At 45.3% G+C, this 25,485-nt stretch overlaps 1 protein-coding gene across 1 annotated transcript in view; it reads left to right on the top strand.

The window, feature by feature from the left end:
* Positions 1-25,485, top strand: part of IFT43 (intraflagellar transport 43) — a 70,193-nt gene that overhangs the window by 19,589 nt on the left and 25,119 nt on the right. The window contains exon 3 of the mRNA XM_006098416.3: positions 6,124-6,191. Within this exon, the coding sequence (XP_006098478.2) occupies positions 6,124-6,191 (68 nt within the window). The remainder of the gene's footprint in view (positions 1-6,123; positions 6,192-25,485) is intronic.

Below are 25,485 nucleotides of genomic sequence, written 5' to 3'. Positions count from 1 at the left end.
GGACATGAGAGAAACACGATTGTTTGCCTCCGGGACGTGTCCCAGTCAGGGCTGGGATCGACCTGCAACCAAGGTATGTGCGCTTGACTGGGAATTATACCCGTGACCCTTCGGTCCATGGTCCAATGCTCTAACCACTAAGAAAAACCGGCCAGGGGAATTTTTCCTGGGTGGTGCTGTGTGCTTCACGTGGCAGCACATCAGGTCCCACTGCTTGCTAATGCTGCTACGTGTGATCACTGAGGTAGGATGACGGGTAAATTCCCAGTCGAGGACACATACCTCGGTTGCAGGTTGATCCCCGCCCTGATTGGGACACGTCCCGGAGGCAAACAATCATGTTTCTGTCATGTCGGTGTTAAGGAACGTTTTCTCCCTTGCAACTGGCATTCAGCGTATGGGGTGATTTTTTGGCACCAAGAAAATGTCCAGTTCCTCATCAATCTATCTTTCACCTAATGGCTTTAACATCTATTGATGATCAGCTTTCTTTCTTACACTTAAAATAGATTTTTAATTTTGATAAGTCCATTTCAGCTTGAAAGAGCTAGTTTACTCATAGGGTTTCTTAGATGGTCCATTACTTTCCATGACCTTAAATCCATGAGGGGAAACTCAGGTCTATAATGAATTAGTTGTCACACCCAGGGTTGAGGCAGAGATGGAACTGTGCACGGCCGACAGATGTGAGGACTAAATGCCAGCCCTACAGTGTCTGCATGTGTTAATAAGTGTTAGTTTCTTCTCTCATCAAGCATGTAACAACCCATATCTTCTTTCAGAGTGCTGGAGAAAGGAAAGGAAACTGGTTTTTAGCCAGTAATCAGGGTTTTTAGCCAGTAATCAGGGTTTGCACATGAGAGCTGTTTTGCTCCTAGAAGCTGGAAGGTGGGTAGGTGTGAAGTTGCAGTGGATCTTGCTTAACCAAATGTCTTTTCTGCTGGGAATTTATGTGTTTGCACTAGTTTTTTGAAACAGGTTGTAGTTTGGATTTGGGGCTGATTCATATCGTGGGGTTTCTAGATCTAGGATTTGTGAGAGTATGTAAGAAGTTTCTAAACTCAAAAGGCTCCTTTTTTGGCACTGCAGCATCTTTTCTATTTTGGCATCTTAAGAATCTGGGGGAACCATATAAAGATCAGAAACTAGTCTGGCCCTGAAGGCTCCCTCTGACTTGGTAATTCCACTTGGTTGAATCCTGGCCATTCGGATGAGACCATATAAAGAGGCCGTTTCCTGAATTTCCCGCTCTCTGCCTGTCACAGGATCCTTTTTGTAGAAAGCTGGTATTTCAGGACTGCAACCTCCAGTCATGTGCTTCCCACTCTTTACTCACAGTTATTCCTGCCCCCTGTTTATTTTTGGAGGGAGCACATTTTTGCTTCTCCTCAGGAGCTATGCGGGGTCCTGCCCCCTCTGTCCATCAGGCTGCAGACCCGGCAGACTGTGCTCATTTCCCACACTCGAGACGTGACTCCAGCTTTCAGGAGAGAACACGAAGGATGCCCTGCCTCAGGGCTACCATCGCCATTCCTATTTCTGTCCCTCCCGGTGTTACACATTTTAAGACTCTTTTCTAAAAACAAGTTTGAGTAATGTTACCTGGCAGTAAATCTGCCAAAATTGGAAATTGTTTTCTCAGCAGATGCCTTAGGGCTGTGCCTCTGAATTTCCCAAGTAGAGCAATTTAAAGAACACACCAGCACTTTTGAATTTTAGGATCAGGCCTTCTCTTTTGGCTTTTTAAGATCATTTGAGTTCTACCCTCTCTCATCCATCCAAGTTTTTTTCTTTTTGTTCCTTCCTAACACAGGGATAGCAAACAGATTTCTTCCCAAGTCATAACTCAAACAGACTGGTTATTTCTTCCCAAGTGCTTGGCTAAGGTGGATTCTGGAACTGGTGTGTGCTCCATGAGAAAAGTGCCACAACGGTCTCAGCCTGCCTAAAGATTAAGTTTCTAGGTTCAAGGATGAAGCAAGAGTAAATTCCCTTTCTTTTAAATTCTCAGGCCATTACACGGAGAACTCAGAACACAGAGAACTTAGACACACAAGATCTGAGAAAAAATAAATCACATAGTCATGTCTTCTCTTGACCTATCTAGACCTGATGGGCAGGGGATGGAAGGCTCCCTGGCCCAAATGGGAGGATCCGTAACTAACGGTTACAACTTCTCACCACTGCAGGTGGACCGGGACTCTCACATTTGCCCTGGGGAGGGCATCCAGGCCCTGCCCCTCTCTGAAGTGCCCCAGCATCTGATCTATTATCACATGGGGAGGGGGTAGCACAGCAGTTCTGGCAGCTGGTCCTAAAAGGAGCAGCTTGACCTAGGAGTAATGTCTTGGCCTAGGCATATGTCCTGTGTTTCAGATCACCCTGGGGAGAGAGCCGTGGGCTCTTTGAAACAGGGCTAGATAGGTATTTAGATGTCATCATAGCTCTGAGGGAAAGCAGCCAGGCATTCAGAGGCTGAACTCTCCACCCAGGCCCTTTAAGTTATATTGCTAAAAGCCACTCATCCACCAACATTTCAAATAGATCATTTGCTCCTAAGTTCAAACTCTATTGCATTGTGTTTGAGTTACATCAGCTGCATTGTAAAGTAATGGATGCTGAGGAGCTCATCATACCCCCCCACCCCCCGCCAAAAGTTTTCCCAGGGACCCCTCCAATATGATGATCAGTGGACAGCATTTGCTACAGCCCGAGTGTTATATGCTATCTTGCACCTTCTATCTAGTTGCTTCTGGAATGCTTTCTTATCATCTCTGCGTATCTCTCCCATGTGGGGCGAGCGCCACTTTTCCCATACAGCTACTTGGACCGTTCCTTGTCCTCAGCTCTTCTCAAGTTTGTACAAGTGTGTTTAGCCTTCAGTTACGTATTACAGGTTTATTCATGTTAGAGCACACAGTCTTAGCCCCAGGAGAAAGTGGCCCAATAAAAACACCAAAAGTGACAAGAAAACTGCAGAATTCAGTGCGTCTACTCCGTGGCTGAGGAGTCCTCCTCAGTTTCACCTCTGGACCCTGAATGCAGCCTCTCCATGAAAGGACACTCAGTACCCCCGTCCCCGATACCTACCTCCAGCCTCCATTGTGGCCTCTTAAGTATTAAGCGATGTCCAATTACATTGATTCCAAACAGCCTTGATGTTGTTTGAAATCTGAATTCTGCCTCACTTCAGTGTCACTGAACTGGGGCAATATTTGAGGACAGGAATGAATCCTGCTTTTTCTAACTCACCTGGTGCACATAGGGCAGGCCCAGCTCCCCAGCAAGAGAACACAGTTGAACTCTGGGGAAGAGCCTTTATAACTTGGTAATAGTGGTTAGTTAAGTCTGTCTTATCCTAACAGGGTATTTGTATGTGGCCATAACAAGACTCAGGGCTGAGAGTATTTACAAAAGAAGTTTTTATGCTTGGACTTAGGGTTCTCAGTCATGAACATGAGAATTCCCCATCAGGAAAGAGACTTCTCCCACTAAATGCCCGACGCCTAACTTGTAGACAGTAAGTTCTGTCTGCCCTCCCATCTCCCAACTGCCTCGGCACTCTCTCCTGAGTTTGGCCAAGACTCCCGCTGGGGAGCAAGGAGGACAGCTATAATCCCACCTCGTATTGTGCAGAGAATTTCTCTGTAACTCTTCCTCTCTCAGGTGATCTCAGTGAAAAGTAGCTTACAGTTTTGCAACATATCCCACATCATGAAGTCTGGTCATTAGTGGAAAGAAAACCAAACACAAAACCTTTGATTTTGCAACTAGTTGTCAAATTCTGTTGGATGTGGAGGAGTGATTGTTATGTGGTGATCTTTTTGTTTTTGTCAATGTAAGAATTCCAGGCCTGTAGAGAATTTTTATAAGAATTTATTTGAGCCAAACCGATGACAATTGCCAGGAAGCAAGATCTCAGATGCTCCAGAGACTAACAGTTATGCAGTTTCTTTTATACATGTAGAATTAAGGAGGGAATGTAAGGAAGATTACATGAAGGTGGGAGAAAGCAGGTTACAGGATAGTTGAAAAGAGGGTGGTTAGCCTTTGAGTGGTCAGAAAACGGGATTACTTCTGGCATTTCATGACCTGCCCAGGTAGGAATTTGTAATCAATGCATCCTGTGAGGTTACTTTCTGTTAGTTTATTATAGCGCCCCCTTTCGCCCACATTTTGAAGCTGCTGTCCTAATTTAGCTTCTGGTACCATTTTGCAGTGGAAATAGTAAGAGAAAATGTGTCTTTGTATTGTTACCTCTAGGTGGGAAGGATTTCACTCATCCTCCCAATAGCCATGGCTTCCTTGGGTTTGTGGTTAAAAAGGATAAAGCGATCATTTTGGTTTTTTAAACTTTAGGAAATTTTATTAACTATATGATATCCATCATTAGTCAAAGTGACAGCTAAGGCCAGATTTAAAAGGGTCCTTTCCTCCGCCCCAACTTTTTAAATTTTAAAACAAAGCCACTGTGTGGCCAAACAAAACATGTGGCTACAAGTTTGAGACCTTTAGACTCAAGAATTCACATTATCACAAAATGGTTCTAATCTTGGGTAATGAAATATAGGTGTTATTTGCAAAAGCACATAGATGGTTTAAAGGCACATTGGTGTAAAAACATCTTGCTACGGTTCAGTTCAGTTCTCCTTAACATTTAAGTGTCCCCAACACAGTGCCTTACCAACGGTAAGAGCTCAACAAGACAAGGTTCTTGGTCTCTGCTTATACACAACTTTGGCTGGCGTGGTTTGGGTGATTCTGATTCCAGCTGGTCCTTGTAGTTCCAGTCTCAGCGCGGTCTGTACAGCCTAACCTCTGAGCCTCAATTCCAGATTCCTGGGACAGAAAATTCCATTGGTTCCAGTTGGGTCAGGCTAGTAGAAAGGTATTCTGGCATGTTGAGGGAGTGTTTTCTTAAAAAGTTATGTTAGCCCTTAAGCAACAGATTTAAAGGACGGGTAGTGACACGTTTCAGTTCAGGCGTTAGGAGACCACATCCTTCCTGCCCAATTTGGCCCGCAGCTTATTTTTGTAAAGTTTTATTGGGACACAGTTACACCCACTTGCTTACTTATTACCTGTGGTTGTTTATTGCCCTGCAGTATCAGAGTAGAAGAGTTGCAACAGAAACTGGAGGGCCCCCAAAATCAAAATATTTACCCCTACCCCTTCATAGAAAATGTTTCCCAACACTGTGTTAGTCCATTTACCTAAGTGTCTTCTTGGACTGAGAACAACAGTTATGGTTATGTGAAGTTCTTGGGGGGGGGGGGAGAAGGTATTAAAAAAATATCTAGGTAAATGCTGGCTAATTCAAAATAGGAACTGTTCTTTGCTGTTTTATCCCACTTTGGTGATTGAGTGGATTGCTTGATGGTCCTTTGAGATTTTTAGTTGAGATATGCTGAGCAAAAATAAGCCTCTCTCACATATTTATTTTATTACTTTATAAAAGTAGTATAAGTTGATTATTTAAAAATTTGGAAGATGCCCAATAGTACAAAGAAGGAACATAAAAATTTCCCATAATTCAGTCACTAAGTCCCCTTTCACCCATGTACTTAGAGCTAATTAACCTTAGATATTAGGTATTAACAATCTTTTCACAAAATCAGAAGCATATGCCTACTGTTTTACATGTTTTTGAAAGTTAATGTATAATGAACCTTCTAATATCATTAAGTATTCTTTTTTAACATAGTTTTTTTTATTGCACAGTATTTTCACATGTGTATTTTGTGATTTACTTAATTCCTATTGCTGTCTATTTCAGTTGTTTCCAATTATGTATTCACTTTTCAAAAATGACATTGTATTTCTCTCTGATTATTTCTTTGGGATAAATTCCTTGGATTAGAATTGCTAGCTCAAACAGCATGAGCATTTATTTTTAAGGCTTTCAGTAGACATTGCCAGATTATCCTCCAGATCTTGCCAATTTATACCCACCAGAAGGGTATGAAAGCACCCAGATCTTTGTAGTGAATTGAAAGGTTACTGTATTTTTATTTGAAAGGTTTTGATAGATTGAGTGTTGGGTTAGGTGACCTTACCCTCAGCCATTGCTTGCTTGAATGAACATGTCGAGTGACTGTTATTTTGGCTTCTCTTTCCTTGTAGGATCCCCCTCCCAAACCACCCCGCCGCCGGCAAGGAGGCTGGGCCGATGATTCCATGAAGGCTTCCAAGTGAGTGCCAGCAGCTCGCGGGAGGTGAGGGTGCGCAGGGCGGGTTTGGGCATTTTGCTCCTATGTTGTTCTTTTCTTTTTTTATAGCAGCTTTATTGAGATGCATTCACGTACCTTACAGTCCACCCATTTCAAATGTACAATTCAGTCATTCTTAGTGTAGTCACAGAGTTGTACTGTCATCACCACATTTTTATTACCCCCCAAAGAAACCCATACACATAAGCAGTCACTTCCCATGTCCTCCCAACCTCCCTAGCCCTAGACAACCACTAATCTGCTTTCTGTCTCTATGATTTGCCTGTTCTGGACATGTCATATAAATGGAATCATATATTATGTGGTCTTTTGTGACTGGCTTCTTTCACTTGGCATAATGTTTTCAAAGTTGACCCATATTGTAGCATTCAGTGTTGTTCTTAGTGTAATTTTCTAAACAGAATGGAGTTGCCTGTTAGTAACTGCTAGATTACAAATCATTTTGGTCTTTAATACTTTGCACTAAGTTTTAGATGAAAGGGAAACCAAAAAAGTGTTTATTACACCAGTGGGCTGGCCAACTATCCATTTTAACAACTTAAGATATACTCAGGAAGATATTTTTTTTTCTCAAAGAATATACATTACTCTTGGTCAGAATTTTCTTTAGCAGTTATTGCCTTCAAAATAGCACTATCAAAATTTTTTTTCCCAATTCTTTACACCTTCCTCTTCCCACCTCTAAACTAACTAACTAACTCTCTCTCTCTCTCTCTCTCTCTCTCTCTCTCTCTCACTCACTCTCACTTTTGCCCCCTGAATCATTTTGAAAACAAGTAGCAGTGCAGTCATCATGACATTTTGCCCCTAGAGACTTCAGCATGCATCGCTAAAGATGAAGGACATCCTCCAAATATCAGTGTCATTATCACACTAAGAAATTTCATAATGATTTAATATCTAGTTTAAACTTTCCCAGTTGTCCCAAAAAGGTCTTGTAGCTCCAGAATCCAATCAGGGGTCACACATTGTGTTTGGTAATTCTCTCTTTTAGTCTCTTGATCTAAAGTAACTCCAGCCTCCCCACCCCTCCTTCCCCCCGCCACCTTCACCCAAAACATTTTTTTTTTAAAGAATTCAGGCCAGCTTTCTTATAGAGTGTTTCACATTCACATTTCTCTGGTTGATTCCTCATGATAAGATCCAAGTTAATGCTTTTTCTCTCTCTAAATGTATTTTTATTGATTTTGGAGAGGAAGGGAGAGGGAGAGAATCATTGATTGGCTGCCTCCTGCATGCCCCCTACTGGGGATCGAGCCTGCAACCCCGACATGTGCCCTTGGCTGGAATTGGACCCGGGACCCTTCAGTCCGCAGACTGATGCTCTATCCACTGAGCAAAACCGGCAAGGGCAAGTTAATGCTTTGGGGCAAGAAAAAGTATTTGGTACTTTTTATTGTATCAAATGGTATAGAAAGATATACTCAGAGATGTCTTACTCCAATACTTCAAATAGTGCCAGTCCATAATAAGCACTCAATGACTATTTATTGAGCAAATGAATGATCAGACCAGTATTTCTGATTGATCATTTGGCTTTCAGTGGGAAGTAGAGTTCCAGAAGGCTGGCAGACCTCTTGGGAAGGTAACACTCTGTATGCAGGAAGGTAACACTCTGTATGGCAGTGGTGTGAGCATGGACAGGTGAGGAGATTTGTAGACATTTTAGAGGTAGAGTTAATAGAAGTGCCATTGGTTGAGTGCAGGGCAGAGGGAGGAGTTGAAGGTCACTGCGAGGTGCCTGTCTTTGAGGACTGGTTTCAGGGATGGGGAGCCTTTTTCCTGCCAAGGTGTGGGAAGAGCTCAGGAGATTTATCTCAGTGCAGTGGCAGATGCAATGGCGTGAGCACACTCCGCCTATACAAGCTTCCTTAGCACACCGGGAAGTGGCAGCGCCCACCTGAGCAAACCTCCTAGAGCCACTACATAGTACCCTGATCTTTCCTACCATTGGCTGCCCTAAGGATAGTGTAAACTTCTGATTGGTCCAGAATGTTATATATGTTGCTGCACTTACACAATAAACTTAGATCTGCGTCACTGAACCTGGTCTCCGGAGTCGGGCATGCTTCGTTAGGGCTCCGTCGTCTTCACCCCCGCGGGACCCCCTGCTTCACCAAGGGCCATTTGGATTTTTATAACATCATTCGCAGTCCATACAAAATTATGAACTTAAGAGTTAGCCTGCTATATGTGGTTAAACATTTAATTAACTCACCCTAATGTCTTGGCATGGCTAGACCAAATGATTCTTAGGCCTTGTATAGCCCAAGGGCCAGATGTCCCCCACCCCTGGGTTAGGTAGTGGTGTCGACTGATAGAGAATGCAGGAGGAGAGACCTGATTTGGGGCTGGTGGTGGTCCTGTATGTAGTTCCCATAGTTTGGGAGTCTAGAAGAGAGTGCAAAAAGGAGGTGCAATTTGAGTCATCTGTTACACAAATGGGAAAAGACAAAGATGGAACCTTGGATTTGGCTGTTTGGAGGCTACTAGGGGCATTGAGGAAGTGGTTACAGTGATTTGCTTTGGGGCAGAAGGCAGATTACAGTGAGGGAAGGGAAGTGGGACGTGAGGAAGTGGGGTTAGTAATATAGGCTACTGCTCTGAGAAGCAAAGGAAAGACAGTATTTGAAAAGGGAAGTCTGTGTTGTAAATCGGTGTGTAATATCTGGGGAAAGAGTGAGTCAGAGGAAATAGGGTGGATTTGAAGGAGTCTAGGATCATAAAGGAGGAATAAGGTTAAGACCTTCAAGAGAGACTAATTAACCTTGGACAGGAGGAGGTGGGAGAATTTTTCTTCTAGGACAGGAGAAAGCTTGGAAAGGCTGGATTATCAAGAAAGCTGGAGAGGAGTAGGGAATTTCATTTTGAATTGGCCTTTTTTTTCTTTTCCAAAGTAGGAAGGCAACTTGACTGTTGAACTTGTTGGAGCAAAGGAGAGCTGGCATCTGGAGGCAAGTAGAACAGATTAGAGAGAGAAAAAGGAAAGGGAGCGGACTCGGTAAGAGAGGCGATGGTTGGGCTCCATTGAGAATCTGCTCTGTGAAGGCTGGGAAACATGAGCTCCTGCTATGTGCAGGGTGCTCCAGGGAGTCCAGAGAGTAAATGTGCTTCCTGCCCTGCAAGAGCCTGGATTCCAGTTAGGGAGACCAGGCGTTTTCATTCACAAAAACCAGGAAGGCAGAAGGAGCACATGGTAAGTGAGAACTGAATGGAATGGCTGACACTGGTGATGTGGCCTCTAAGGAAAGTAATCACAGTGGTCAGGGAGCCCCGTGCAGAGGTGATGGACATCAAGCTGGGTGAATCTGATGGCCAAAGAGAATCATGAGGAGGGCATTTGGTTCAAGGATTGGTATAGACATAAGTGTTGCAGGGCAGTAACCTCATTGTCAGTCTGATTAGAGCAGAGGATTCACACTGAAAAGTAGTGTACTTAGCTTAAATTCTTGATAATAATGGCACTGTGTGAGGCACCTGTGCTCGCACAGGTGCTAGTTTGGGATGATAGTTTGGGCTCCTATTGCAGAATGCCATAGACTGGGCAGTTAAACAACAAACATCTATTTCTCACAGTTCTGAAGGCTGGTAGTCCGAGATGAGGGTGCTAGCATGGTCAGGTACTCGAAGAGGGCCCTCTCCCTGGCTTGTCCTCACACAGCCTTCTTTGGTGTGTGCACACACAGGGAGAGAGATCTTGTGTGTCTTCCTCATTGTATAAGAGTACTAGTTCCAGCATGGGGTCTCCACCCTCATGACCTCATCTAACCCAAACACCATCACATTCGGGATTAGGGGGAGCACAGATATTCATTCCACACTTTATATGTGCATCACACAAACTCTTGTTGGGTGGGTTCCATTCTGTACGGTAGGCATCCTTTTGCGAGGGAGGTAGGAGGAAAGTGAAGCTACAGTAGGAACTAGAAGGGCTCTTTACAGATCTGACTGAGGCCCTTAGCCATAGGATGTGAGTTTCCCGGATACCTTTGTTTGTTTGATGGATTGATTGATTTTAATTTATTGGGGTGACATTGGTTAATAAAATTATATAGGTTTCAGGTGTACAATTCTATAATACATCATCTGTATATTGTGTGTTCACCACCCCAAGTCAAGTCTCCTTCCATTACCAATTACCCCCCTTTTTTCCTTCTCCTACCTCCCCTACCCCTCTTTCCTTCTGGTAATCCTTATAATGTTGTCTTGGCTGTGAGGTGTGTTTTTTCTTAATTCCTTCGCCTTTTTCACCCAGCCCCCCCAAATCCCTTCTTTCTGACAGCTGTCAGTCTATTCTCTGTATCTATGAGTCTGTAGTTTATGTTGTTCATTAGATTCCACATATGAGTGAAATCGTGTGGTATTTGTCTTTCTCTGACTGGCTTATTTCACTCAGCATAGTACTCTCCAGGTCCATCATGCTCTCGCAAAAAGTTAGGATTAGGATTTTCTTCTTTTTCACTGCTGATACCTTTGGTTTATTTGCATAACACCACCCAAGATAGGGAACAGAGCATGGACTAGAGATGTTGGGTGCTAGAACTCAAGTGCTCACCCCTGAGCCACAGGAATAGGCTGTATTCAAGAACTGCCTGGGACCTGGGATCACAACCTGTCCCTTCTCCTGTCACCAAAGCCATTGCTGTGCCAAAGATTCCATCTTGGAGCCAGGCTTTCGTTGGCTCTGAAGTTGCCTAAAGTGGGGCACTGACTTGGCCATGGGGAAAGGAGCTAAAAGAGAGGCAACCAGACTTGGTAAAGAGAGGAAGGAAAGGTAGTCTGATTAAGTTTTGTCTCAAAGTGTCTGTTTTTGGGTTTGTCCCTGCATTGATCTGCAAGGGAATGAGGCAAGTAATGCCCCCTCAGGGACTTTCAGGACTTTGCTCTCAATGTCAGCCGTCATTTTCAATCACCCTCTCCCTCCCAGCCATTAATTTTGGCCCAGGATCATGGGGACTTGTCCATCTATCACTCCTAATTGACACTAAATGATCTGTCAGTTTATTGATGAACGGCAGGAGTGGAATTGTCACAATATATTTTACTTTCTAACAACTCCTCCTGACAATTTTACCTTGTCCATCTCACTCTCCTCACATAAATCTCCATTGGCCGCTCGTTCCTTCTCACGGGCTGTTCTGGTGCCAGCTACTTCCACACCATCTGCACGCCTCAAGGACATCAAGATGGCGGTAGAACAGCCGTGTGCTGGTCCTGAGGTTGCCCCTTCCCTCCTCCTCCTCTCCCTCTTGCTTTTTTTTTTTTAATGGCCTTGGTGTTCCAAGAATACTAAAGGGCTTCTGTCCTCCCCCTCTCTGTCACTGCCATACCAGAGTCTCTTTACCTTCTTGTTAGCAGCGAGAAGTTAATTCTTACTAAGTTTCAAAAGTGTGAAAGGCAAAAACTCACAGAGCTGCTGGGCTCTTAGATTTGTAAGCACAGATGCAAATGCATGTTTTGTCCCCTTAACTCAGCTCTGTTACAGGCTGTCCATCCCCATAGAAGTCAGTTTCTTAGGAAGGTGTCACAGAGGGTAGTTCAGCTGGAACCTCCCATCTGTAGGTGCAGGTGTGCCAAGATGTGGGTGGTCTGCCCTTGGACCTGCTGGCCCAGGCCTACATCTGCCAAGGCCCCAGGCTTGTCCCTGTAACGATGGGCAGTCTCATTGGTCCACCCCAGTTTTCCATTCAGGTGTCACTTTTTGGTGCTCCAAGTCTTGAAAAAGATGGGGAAGTTCTGGGTTACTTACATATAAGGGTATATAGTTATTTAATCTTAAGAAGGTGTACATATGGGTGTGAAAAACAAAATGATAACATTTATGAGGCCAAGGATGAGTTAGGGGAGCTTCAGTAATTAAAAAGGGACCAGATATCCCTGAATCCCAGTGAAGCAGAAGAACTTAATCCTTCACCTTCAGATTTTCATCAGTAAACACAATTTTATTTAGAAGTATTGAGAATTTATTTTCCACTTGCTGCCCTCAGCCACGAAGAGCTCAGAACTGGTATGGCATGACCAGGGGTTCTGGACATCCTGGGTGAACAGTTATTTAGTTCTCCGCGAGGTTGCTCATGCATCAGAGATGAGTGTCCAGTACTGGGTGAAATCAGTGAGCTGGTTGCATGTGAGACAGTTGGGAAGGGAAAAGTGTTAGGTAGATAATTGTGCACCATTTGAAATAGCTCTGCCCAGGGCTCAGGCCCATGTCCCTGTTTCTGTAGGATTTGGAGATGCCCATGAGAACTCCCTGCTTGGACCTCTGTCTCAGCTTCATCATCATTGCTTCTGCCTGCATGTGTGCTTTTCCTCCACATGGTGTCTGAGACACAGCATATTCAGGAAAGGCGCTTCGGAGCTGAGCAGCACCTATCTTCTCAATGTACACCTGCATTTGTTTCTCTGTGTACTAGTAGACTCCCCTGAGTAATTCTTGCTTTGCTCTCAGGTCATGTTCATTGCCTGGACAGAAAAATGGTGGAGGAAGCCCTGGCCGGTTTGGCTCAGTGGATAGAGCGTATGCCTGCAGACCAAAGAGTCTTGAGTTTGATTCCGGTCAAGAGCATGTACTTTGGTTGCAGGCTCCTCCTCAGCCTGGGCCCTGACTGAGGCTCGTGCAAGAGGCAACCAATCGATGTGTTTCTTTCACATGGATGTCTCTCTCTGTCCTTCCCTCTCTCTTCCACTCTCCCTAAAAATCAATGGAAAAATATCCTCGGGTAAGGATTAACAACAACAAACAAATTTAAAAAAATGGTGGAGGAAGATCTAGATAAGTTTTTAAATTTAATGAACTTAGAGAATTCACATGGTTGTTTTTTTAAGAAAATTTAATTGCATTGTTTATTGCTATAAATTATACTACTATACCTTCAGTAGGATCTGAAAATGAGATAAATGACACCTAGACTGTTTATGTTGCAATAACTGGTGAAAAATACATATCCTCACTGAAGTAGGGGAAAGAGTGGGATATGTCAAGCTCATTCTGTCCTATGCCTTTCCTCTCTTCAGAAACTTGTGTTGTGTTGGTAGCTGTCAGATGGGGAGGAATGAAGAGAAGGGCTGGGTAATGGTGGGACTTAGCTGAGCTGTCCTTTCCTGTTTAGCCCCGAAGATGCATAGCCATGACATACAGACTGAAAGTCACCCTTCCTGAATTTCAGTCTAGAGTGTAACTGCCTCATTTTTAAGGGCTGCATAATGCTCCAAAGTTCCTATCTCAGTAAAAGTAATCATGAGCAGACAATAGTTGTGATCTTTTCCCAGGCTGAGAAAGCAGACTTCCAGTGTTTATTCATGTAATTGCCATAACATGACCCTCTGGAAAGTACCATAAAGGCTGTAGATATGGTACATATAGATCCCATAGGCTAGAGGACAGAATGTACCCACCTTTTTCTCATTGAGGATTTGGTGGGGGGCATTTTCATGTACTTCCACTTGTCTTGACAGTGATTTTTGGTTCAGAGCAAGCAGAGATGTTCTATGTTATATCCATTGCAGTGTAGGGCCCTGGGTGGCTTGTCTAGTGTCACAAAACCAATTTACTTATGCAAATGACTAAATATGAAATAATTGGAATCTTGCAATTCTGTCAAGTGCCTCCCAATTGAAGATGATAGCAGTCTGTTCTGTAAGCCCCAGGTGGAGTAGCAGCATTTGGATACTTCACTTCCCACTCTGAAAAGGGGAGCAGTCTTCCTGACAAGTGGCTCTGTCCAGTTCCCTCCCTGGAGCGGAGGTGAGTGCCTGATGCCAGGGCGGAGGGAGGAGCACATGCAGTGACCTGGGACGCTTCTGTGCCCCAGGAGAGGACCGCCAAGGCCCACACATACAACCGCTGTGCTTCTAAGGCCTAAGTCAGTAGTACTGCTTCCCATTTGCCTTTAGGGAGGCCTGTGGGAGGCCTGCCAGAGACTGCAAAGCTCGGGCCCTGATCCTCACCTCCCCCAGAGCCTGCTCCCAGCTTCCTTTCAGGCCTTCAGCTTTCCTTAACAAGTTAACAAGTTAACTTGAAATTGAAAACCAGGAGTGATCCTAGAGCGGGCTCTTAGCATGCCTGGGAAGGCTTTGACTTTTGGCCCTTTATAGTTTCTAGTTTTGCAGAAGTGCAAATTCTCCTGTGACTAGAGCTGGTCATTTCCTGGAGCCATGGGTAGGATCGTAAAGTAGGAGAGTCTCTGAGGGTCAGGAAAGAAATGACAGGCGCACAGAAGTATTCCTTAAAGTCACAACAGCCAAAAAGCACTGCATCCTATGGAATATTCCCTTGTCTATTATCACACAGTGCAGAGGCCTTGAAACTGGAAGCTTAGAGCCAGTTTCATCCAATCTCCTGTCACATTCTGCTTGAATTCCTCCATTGTGGGGAACTCGGTGGAAGCATATTTTTAAAGTCTTTTTTAGTTGTACGAGCAAACCAAGAACACATTAATGATATAAAAATTCAAATAAGGCACAAAGCTAAATTTGCCTGAAACTACCATCTTCTCCAAGCCTAGTCATCTCTTTAGAAGGAACTACTGGTAATAGTTTGTTGGTATCTCACCAACAATAGATGTACAGTTTAGATTTTTACACTATATATATATGTGTATATACACACTTGTAAATGGGATCAGATTTTGTTTTCTCCTTAATTTTTTTAACTTTTCATGTAATAGTCCATCTTGGAGATCTTTTAGCACAGGTAGATTTACCTCATTTTCTAACTGCTGTATAATGTTCCCATCGCATGGATGTGCTGTTCCCCTGTTGGTGGGCATTTAGGTATTTCTAATTTTTATACCATTATCAACCCCCCTGATTTCTAAAAATGGCTCATCTTTAGGAAGTTTGCAGCTTCATCCTCTGATCCAGATTCTGCCTTCTGGGGCCCTGCTGCAGAACTTGAATGTGGACAGCCCACACGTCTCGCCTAGCCCTCTTGTTGTATGGATTGGAACACACACACACACACACACAGCATTTATGGGCTTTTGTGCAGGGCACTTTGCTAAGCATAGTTATTTTACTTTCTTTCCAAAGCAACCCCAAGAGGTGTAGGTTCTATTATCCCTGCTTTCAGATGATGACGTGGAAGTTCAGGAAGGTTAAGTAACTTGCTCAAAGTCACACAGCTAGTAAGGAGGCAGCAGGATTTGAATCTAGGTGAGTCTGACTGTGGGGTCATGCTCTTGTTCTCTGCCTCACCACCTTCCATCTTTGTGCCCTTGGCCCCTGGTTTAATGCTAGTGCCTCTGCACTGGGTAGAGTCCCGAGGGCTATATTACTGCACCTCTAATTGTTTGTCCTCTGGGAAGAATAACAGGGAGTGAATGTATGACCCACCCCCTGCTTAACCTCCTCTGGCCTACCTGTCTGCAGAGCAGTGCTCAGCCAGTTGCCTGACCCTGAGAAGAAGGTGAGTGCAAAGAATGCAGCCTGTACTTAGGGGCCCGAGCCAAGGCCATGCCAACCCAGTCCTGCCATTAAAAGGCCTAATTAGGCTAGTCATTAAGTTCAATTAGGCATTGGAAATGATCATTCCTTCTAACCCTGCAGTGCCCTCCAAGAACTGGATCCATTCCCAGGCAGCAGCTAGGCAGCGGTTCTGGTTACTGGTGCACTAGCAGCCCGCCTCTGGTTTTAGACCTGTGTCTCCTTTGCGAGGCTGAGGGCAGAGGAATCCAGGGGTCCTCAGCTCAGAGCGAGGTGATCCCCGCGGACATTAAATACGGTCAGGCGTCAGGTGTCTGCCTTGGAGGTCATTTCCTGAGCTCACTCTGGTCACTGCCTTTTTTGGGACCACCCTTCCCCATGTATGTATTAGGAGTCTGGACACCTGCCTGTGTTCTCTTTTGCCACTCACTGGTTATGTGATCTGGGGCAAGTCCTGGGGGCTTTTTGGGCTAAGGTTCCCTGGTGGGGGTTGGAGTAGATAATCTCAAAGTTCCCTTTTCAGCCCTAGGATATTACGATCCCAGGAAGTTCCAAATATACGAGCCCTGGTGTATACAGAATTTCTTTGCACTGAGCATTGAGCTGGGAGAAAGGAACAGGAGACATCCAGTGTAACCTTGTGCCACCAGCTCTGCTCCTTTGGGCTCTGTCTCTTCAGCTTTAAAACTAAGTGGTCTCAAAGGCACTCTGCAATTCAGAAAGTATGTTTGATCTTCTAAAATATGCTTTCTAGACGGCTGATTGAAACAAGTCAGTTTAGTCTACAAATCATTGCCTTGAAACAGCTGACAAACACGGAGGCCAGGACAGGCCTTCCGGGTTCAGGGGTTGATGTATGGGGGCATGGATGTGCCAGTGTGTTTGGAATGAACAGAGTGGGAGACTGAAGCCCAGGGATTAGCTAGAGAAGGAAGGAGATAGGCAAGTGGAGCCCACATACAGAGCCTTGAACTCTAGGCATGTACTTTATTATTTAGGGAACAGGGAGCCCCTGGAATGTTGACCAGTGTATGACCAAGGATGCAAGGGACACACTATCACATTTCATCTGAACACCTGCTTAATGTGGCATAAGTACAATCTGGGGGTATTTGCTAATGTAAAAAGACATCCATTTCTCCGTGTGTAGTGTCCTCTTTGTAAGGATTGTCTCATCTTTGTTCTTTATGATGGAGCATTCTTTTAGACTGGACAGAGTGGAGAAGGCCTGCTCATCTCTAAGGTTAACTAGTTGTGATTATACTAGAGGCCTGGTGCACCAATTCATGCACTGGTGGGGTCCCTTGGCATGGCCTTTGGGGATCGGGCCGAAACTGGCAGTCCAACACCCCCCGAGGGATGTAGTAGTGTGCAAAGCGGCAGGTGGTCCAGGAGGAGCCCGAGCTTGGGCCAGGCACCACACTGCTTGCTCCCTCTCATCCCAACCCGCTGCTGCCACTGCTGCCGCCACCACTGGGTAGGCTGGCTGCTGCTCCACTGCGGTCTCTCCTAGGGTGATACTGGTGCACCCATGACTAAGAAGCTGCTGTGGGCTCGCACCCAGTCAGTCTCGATCCTGGTCCTGATCCTGGTCCCAGTCTAGATGGGGAAGGGGTGCGCAGGGGGTGTCCACGCGAGAGGCTCGCGCCACCGCAGCTGCACTCGCCAGCCGTGAGCCCGACATCTGGCGCCCATCGGTCAGCTGAGTGGCACTCCCGCTTTGGGAGCGCACTGACCACCATGGGGCAGCTCCTGTGTTGAGCATCTGTCCCCTGGTGGTCAGTGCACATCATAGTGACCGGTCGAACGGTTGCTTAGGCTTTTATATATATAGATGAGATTGGTTTTCTTCAGAGCATATGCGTTCCTTCTGGACTAGAATGACCTCTCATTTACCACTAGATGTGCTGTATTATTTGAGGTTGCATTTATCCTCAAGCAACAGAGAACCTCATCAACAGAGGCTTAAGTGGAAGGAGGTTTGTCTCAGGAAACGAGGCCCAGGGTCCCGCAGTCTAGGGCTGGTGTGGCAGCTCCGTGGTGCATTTTGTGGAAAGGGTTGCTTGGGGGTTTTCAGGATAGATAGTGATATTTATGAGGAACAGATGGGGTGGGGACCAGGATCCGGAGAGGCAGGGTCTGTGTCATTCACAGCGGGTGTGGGGGGGGGGAGGACCTGAGAAATCACGGAGTGTGGTCCCTTTAGTTTAGAGATAGAGAAAATAAGGGCTGCAGGTGGGGGGTTAAGTGACTCAGTTATAGAATCTTTAAAAAAGCCCTTAAATGTCACCTTGCCCACTGCCCAAGGTCAGGCAGCTAATTAGTGTAATAGAATGTGCCTCTCATGCAGCCATGCCCATCCTCAAACCTTGAAAGCTGCACACATTTATCTCAAGTTCATGAAAAGGCCACAGACTGTACTATTTGTGCAGTAGCGAGTCTGTTAGAATAAAATTATCTTTACTGCTATCCTCTGGGACTTTCTCAGAAATGAGATGTTGATCATATGAAGCAATCTTATTGAACAAAAAAACTTTCAAGGAAAGAAGTTGCATCCCCTGAGCCAGCTCCCTGCTAAGGGGGACTCGCTGCTTTGCAACGTGAGCAGCTAAAAGCCAGGAGGGAATGGCTAGAGATGGCAGCCATCGGTTAAAATTCTCCTGACATAAATGATCTCCTTGTTCTCCCTTTGATGGATTCAGCTTCTCAAAAATAAAATGCATCTGTGAACATCATACCTACTCTTCCCTTTTCTTTTTAGTCCTTTATTGAGGAGTAACTAGAAGCAGTTTCAATTTAGAAGCAGCAGCCTAGGCATACGCTGGTATAAGTGCGCATGAAATTGAGCGCCCTCACACAGTCTAGGTTTTTTCCTGGTCTAGGGAGTCTGCCAGTGACTTTCCTTTGTGACCTATGCTACCCTCACCACAGCTGGTTACCGGTGGCTGTGCCAGTGTGTCGTAGGTTCACCTGCACTAGGGATTCACCAGGGTGGGTCCTGGGCCTTCCAGGAGGTGCCACACACAGCCCTGCAGTGCTGGTGGCCTCTCACCTGGCAGCTGGGAAGGGGTCACCTCTCCTGGCAGGAGGCACCTCCTCCTCTTTGAGCACCTTCTCAATGTATTCATGGGTTTCTGAAGGGACCATCATTTTGGGGGATGGAAAAGAGGGGCAAAGAAAACAATGGGTAAGTGACTGGAAGGAAGTCACAGGTTTCTCCATTCAGAACAGAAAATTCTTTTTAAGAGAAGTAGAAGACCCAGTCTGTTCAGCAATTAAAAGTGGACCGACATAAAGGTTTCCAGAAACACTGATAAAAGTTTACTCCCTGACTTGTGGACCCGTGACTTTCAGTCAGCACATCCTGTGCCGTTTCACTCTCTGTCCTTACAGCTGCATTTCCCAGAGACTGGCATTAAGTCATAAGGCTATTCTCTTTTCTCTTCGCTTCTAGTCCCTCTCATCATGTCAATGAAAAAGTCTCAGTTTGCAGCTAGGATTGCTGTCACACTCCCTAACCTTGCTAATCTACCTTTTTAACAATGAAAGAAGAAGCCATAGGCTCAGACTTTTGGCAAATAGTAATATCTAGCTATAGTTAAATTAATTTTGTGTTTTTTAAAAACTATAGGTTTTTAAAAAACATTTTCATTGATTTCAGAAAGGCAGGGAGAGGGAGAAAGAGATAGAAACATCAATGATGACAGAGACTCATTGATTGGCTGACTGCCTTCTGCACGCCCCACACTGGGGATCCAGCCCACAACCCGAGCATATGCCCTCACGGGTAATCAAACCTGGAACTCCTGGTTCATAGGTCAGCGGTCAACCACTGTGCTACACCGGCCGGGCAAACTGTATTGTTTTTTACAGTTACCTTCTATATGGCTGAGGATGTTAACTTTTCTTTAAATAAATGTATTAAAGTAAAATTAAGGAATCAACTTAAAGAAAATAGAAAGTAGATGCAGAAAGTACACCGCTGTAGCAAAATTAGTGAAGGTAGCATTTGAAAGTGATAGATGTTAAGGAAACACTGTCCTACTGGCTTCTCCGAGCTGCTTTTCCTCTGTATTTCAGCTGTTTTCAGAACACAACTGACTCTTTCGTGCTTCCTGCCTTGACGGGTTGTTTCCTCCAGCTGGACAAGCCCTCCTGCAGCCTTCTGCCTATTGCAAGCCTTCTCATCTTTCATTTGGCAAGTCTTCTAAGAAGCCTCCCCAGGCTCCCGCAATTGGCATGGTTGCTTCTTTTTAGTGCTTCCATGACATTTTGCTTGCACCTGCCTCGCTTGCCCTGTTAAGTTTGAGGCATAATGGGACCAGCAGTAGAGGAGAAAGTGTGGACCTTGGTTTCTATTCCAGCTCTGTGTCCAGCTAGCTTTGGGGCTTTAGTCAGGTCGCTTTAACAACTCCTGGTCTCCATTTACTCATTTAGAAGATGCACGGGGTGGGTGTGGTAGGACCTGTCAGTCACTGCAGTGTGTGAGGCTTTAGCCAGATTGTAAAACTGAGCGAAAGATCCCCCAGTCCCCAACCTTCCATCTGTGCCTCAGACAAAGGTTTCTGAATAAGATAATGTTCATTTGAGATATGTAAGATCTAGAGTTCTAAACTCTTTCACTTTTTAAGTTTATTGATAGCAGGGATGCACATACATTTTATGTCCCTATAACTGTTTCTGTGTATTCATGTCTTTTTCCTCCTGATAAATCTCCTGTAAGGTTGATTCAGAACAAAGTTGTTATTTTGAATCTGACCAGCAGGGGGCAAACGTCACCCAGGAATTGCCTTATAATTCACTACACCTTCAACCTGATAGGGCTTGGCAGTCTACAGACAGGACATGGACATTGGTTTTCATCTTTCCACAAAATACCCTGTTGACTTGACACCTTGCCGGCAGTAGCCAAATATGATCTAATGTGACCTGAAACCCTAAAGTGCCAAAATTTGGGTGCTGGGGAATTGTTTCTTGTCTTTAAAGGAAGGGAGAAAATACAATACAAAACACATGCTGGACACTGAACACATGAATGGCAAGAACTAGGAACCAGGGGGAGAAAGAGAAGGGACTTCAGCTTTCAGGAGAGTCTCATTTAGGAGAAATCTGTTGGCCAAGGAAAACTTCAGCCCGTGAGAAATATCTGGTTTTTAATCAGTATTACATGTATGGGGACACCCTAGAGCAGAAGGACTGCAATTAACCAGTCCACTGCCTCATACCGAATGGACACAATAGCCCAAGATTACGATGGCAAAGTTTCCCTTTGCTCAGATTTGGGGTTTCACTGTGAGGGTTCGTTTGATGAGCCACACAATTTATGAAGTAGAGCCTTGGTTTGGGATGTGCTAATGGTGTGTTACACGATCTGGGACAGATCACCTCCTCTCGCTCATACCTTGGGTAAATTTTCCTCAATGAGGTTTGGAGGCCCTTGTGAGATCGTTATTGGACATTTTAAAATTATGAGGGTAGAAAACCTTGCAAGGAAATGGCATTTTGGTTTCTTTTCTTCTAGAGGAGTGATGCTCGTGGCTCCAGTCCAGCTGGTATCTTAGTCCTGTTCTCCCCCTTGCCGTGTGTTTCTTTATGAGTTTGGCCTCTGACTACAGAGTTTCTTCTTTTTGGCATGGGAGCCCTGTGAGCTCCTTCCTGTGGCTGTAGCTTCTCTCTCGGGGCAGCACGTTGTAATAGCAACCATTTGTACGGACCCTTCACAGCCTCCTGGGGTCGGAGGCCGAGCCCATGCGGGTTGGGCCAGGACAGGGTCTTCCACTGGGCCGGCCAGCGCTCTAGATGCCGGCACTTTGGTCTATTTAAAGCCTGTTCTGTCGTGCAGCAGGGAGGCGAGTCTAGGGTCCAATATGTGATGTGGATATTAAGAGACTTCAAGGACACTTCCCCCCATTTATCCCAGTTATGTCCCCTGCTAAAATAGGTTAACGGCGTCCAATTAACCACTGAACATTGTCATGCTGCATAAAGATAGCATCCTGGCTGTTCTCTGAGCCGTGGTACTTCATCTCCATTTAGATCTCTGAAGTATTCCATTAAACTCGAGAGAAACATTTTAACGGAGATGATGTCTACATTAGGGCTGCCTTTCACCCTTCAGCATGTACCCTGTGTAAGCAGCGCCGAGGCCTCTGTCTGATATGGCAGGGCGGATGGGGAAACAGGCGGGGGTTTTACATTACAGCACATCTCTACCTGAGCCCCAGAATGAAATGGAGGGTCCAGGGTTTGGAATGGTCCTGTGTGACTGCAGTCCCGGATGTGCCAGTGCGATCAATCTTGTCATCAGTTGACCAAATCATGCCCATGGCATGCCGGTGTGGCATCTGAATGCCAAAAGAAAGCATTGCATTTGAGCAGAAGAACTTAGAAAAGGAGAGGGCTTGGAGGGAAAGGTGACTTAGCTACATGGGATCTCTTTCTCTGCCACTACGCAAGCTGTTATGCTACAAATAAAACATACATAATAAATCACGTGGGACAATTAAACCAGTATTAACTACCAAATTGTCAAGGCTGACCAAGCGACAATTCTATAAGTTGAGAGTATATACTCATCATGGAAAATATCAGTTGGATCCGAAGCAGAGTCTATGAAATGTGGCTTCCCCTGGTGTAGAACTGCCCGCATGTTCCTCTCCCGTGCAGGGTTAAGCACTGGGCTTTGTGTCAGACAGCCCAGAGCTTGTCTTCTAATCCTACCACTTTCTAGCTGGGTGACCTTACTCAAGTTACTGTACTTCTCTGAGCCCCAGTCTGCTTGTCTGTAAAATGGAGTAAATTTAAAGAGATAATGTGAAAATGAAATAACGTATAATACCATGTATAATATATGTAATATATAAATAAGAAAATATAATGACAGTGCCGGGCACCCAATAAGTTTAATAAACGTTACTATTGTTATGTCATCAGCCTTCCTGTAATAGGCCTGTGGGGGCCGGGGCCTGGAGATGGTCTTTCCCTTCGTATTGAGGTGCCCTGTGAAGCCGGGAGGAGAGACCTCATGTGGGTCATAGAGAAGTGGGGGTGAAAACCAGAAGGGGACAGGGTGAGTGCTGAGCTGAAGGACTGGGCTTTAAATGGAGGTGGAGATGACGAGACCACACCCTTAACCTTGAAGTCTTTTTTTATTTTATTTTATTTTATTTATTTATTTATTTATTTATTTTTGCTAAAAGTATTACAAAGGGTATGAAGTCTTCCACCCGAAAACCTGACGTGCGGGGAGCTGGCAGCTTCCGGGAGGCTGAGTGCTTTTAGTGACTGGGAAAGGGCCAGAGGGACAGCCCTGCCTCCCCTCCTGCAAGTCACCGGCCAGGGCCAGGGCCAGGCCGCTGCGTCATCCCTGGAAAGCAGGAAGCCAGAGTGCCCTGTCTCCACCAGGTGGGAGGTGAGGGAGAACATTTACTCTCATTGTCCAGAGTGAAGGCTTCATTCTGCAAAATAGCCAAAGCAATCAGCAAGTGATGGAGTAGCTCTTAAAAAGAAACCTGGCATTTAATTAACTTTTCAAAGTGCTGGTTCAGCAACCTCTGTGTTTTACATTTTGAATATTGAACAAGCATCTCTAATCGGATCTGAATTGCTCCGGACCTACCAGGGTGGGGAGCACCTGCCCAGCTTTTATGAACACGATGGAGTCTTGTCTGAATTTCGAGATAATCAACTCAGGATCAGTCGGGATGCGGCTTCAGTCTGTGAAGCCGTCTCCTTGCTCCCCTCCGCCTGGAGGTCAAGGCAGAGTTCACCAACACTTTTAGAAGAGAGCAGGCAACGCGGAAGGATAAGGCAGGAGGTTTCCATCTTGCTGCTTAGCAACTGGAGAGTTCAGCCAGCCATCTGAAGTAAGGCTTAGGGCAGTGATTCTCACACACGTGGCCGGGTCCCATTTCTAGAGATTCCTCCTCCAGAGGCCTGGGGTGAGGCCCAGCACATGGACACCGAAGAAACTTCCCGAGTGTGATTCTCTTGTGCCTCCCTGGTTAAGAGCTCCTGGTTTAAAGGATTCTCTCCAGCTTTTATTTCTCTAAGTGTGGGAAGTCAGGAATGGAGCGTCTGCACAGTAAATCCAAACAGCTGTCGGGGCGCCCTGTGGGGCGTCTGAAAATCAGCCGTGTCTGCTGTTGAGAAGGCTCAGGCAGTGTGTTTGGAAGCTAGGGTGGACGTCGGGAGACAGGGATTCTGGTCTCAGCCTCCTCACTCACTGGCGCTGTGGTTTGGGTGACGTGCACAACACAGTGCCCAGCGTCAGTAACGGTGCTGCTGAAACCTGCTCTACCTCGTTTCCAGCGCTCAGCTGAGCGAGTCTTTGTAGAGTATTGCGAAGTGCTCTCGCTGTGTGAGACAGTCTCACAGTATCATTGTAATTGTCATGCTCCCAAACCCTCTCGTAGCCACTTCTGGGGAAAGAGGCATGTCCCCTCCATAGGGCTGGACCGGGTCACAGTTTCCTCAGAAGTATGTCTGTAAGGAAGAGAGGACCCAGGACCTACAATTCTCCCCCTCAGCCTCCACAGTGTGTGGGAGGCAGGACTTCAGCCCCAAATCCTCTGGTGGGCGGTGGTAGACCAACTCCGTTTTCATTTCGTTTAACCTGTCACCACCATTTAAAAATACACTCTCCATCATGACGGGGTATGTGAGTATATAAAATTGAAAAAAAAATTTTATGTAATACCTATCCTTATTGTGAGCAGTTCACTTTCTTTTATCCTCTCTGCTATTAAAAAGAGACCAGTGGTGATTTACTAACTTGATTTCATGAGTCACTAACAGGCCATGACCTGTAGTTTGAAAATCATTGTGCTAGATTCTGTGTCCTAGCACTGGACTCCGTGCCTTTGGGGACCAGGTAGGTAAAGCAAATCTGTGAAGTGTGGATTTATTTCAGAAAAGCACCTAAGTTATATTACTGAGGTACATATACCGGTTATTTGTATATTCATACTTCTATGAAGATATTTACTCTCTGCCAAGTCTCCTAAAATATGCTTCCCACTTAGTCTTCCTTTGCTTTCCTGTGTTTGATAGCTGCATAGCTGCATACTTCACTGGCCTCTTCATTCTGTAAGATCCCTAGCAGTGCAGATTGGATGATGAAGAACTAGTACTGAACCCCGGGTTAGGGAGTGCTGGGAGCTCAGGGGCAGCCACACTCGGATGTAGGTTCCCATGGAAAACACTGGAATGTAGGTCCAGTGTTGCCAGGCTTTGTATTTGAAGAATTTAGAAATTCGGATTTTTGTACAAAATCTCCCAATTTGGACAAGAAATTCATGTTAAAACAGAACAAAACAAAATAAAAATAAAGAGCAGTGTGGTCCAGACCAAACTTATCTGCAAGCTAGATAAGGCCTGGAAGTAGCCAACTTCATCAAAGGCAGAGTGTCCTGTACCATTTCTATCATAGCAGAGCAGAAGGTTCACACTGAACCTGTAGTTCAGGGGGAGGGAGGAGGGTGCAGGGGACACGAGAAAACACCACCCTTGGGCATCCCAGCTGACCATCCTTGGGGGCTCCATTTTGATCTTGCTCCATCCCATGGGGTGAAATGAGATGCCGAAGGATTCTTGGCTCCCCCTAGAGTGAGAGAGAGCAAGATGTGGACTCAGCAGCAATTAAGCCACATATGAAATTCATCCCCTTTTTGGGTGTTGAGTGGATAAATGGCAGTTAATCAGCCTTCCCCCAAAGATTAGCCTTATCATTATTGTCTCCTTCAGACAAAATCACTGCTACTTTTCCACTTCCCATTGCTTAGGAAGGACCGATGCAGTCATAATTCCTAAGGGTAATCAGAGATGGACATGT

Source organism: Myotis lucifugus, unplaced genomic scaffold (genome assembly GCF_000147115.1).
Source record: "Myotis lucifugus unplaced genomic scaffold, Myoluc2.0 scaffold_235, whole genome shotgun sequence".
NCBI classification, from domain to species: Eukaryota; Metazoa; Chordata; class Mammalia; order Chiroptera; family Vespertilionidae; genus Myotis; species Myotis lucifugus.
The sequence above is the reverse complement of the archived record's forward strand: the minus strand, read 5'-3'. Positions and strand labels throughout refer to the sequence as shown.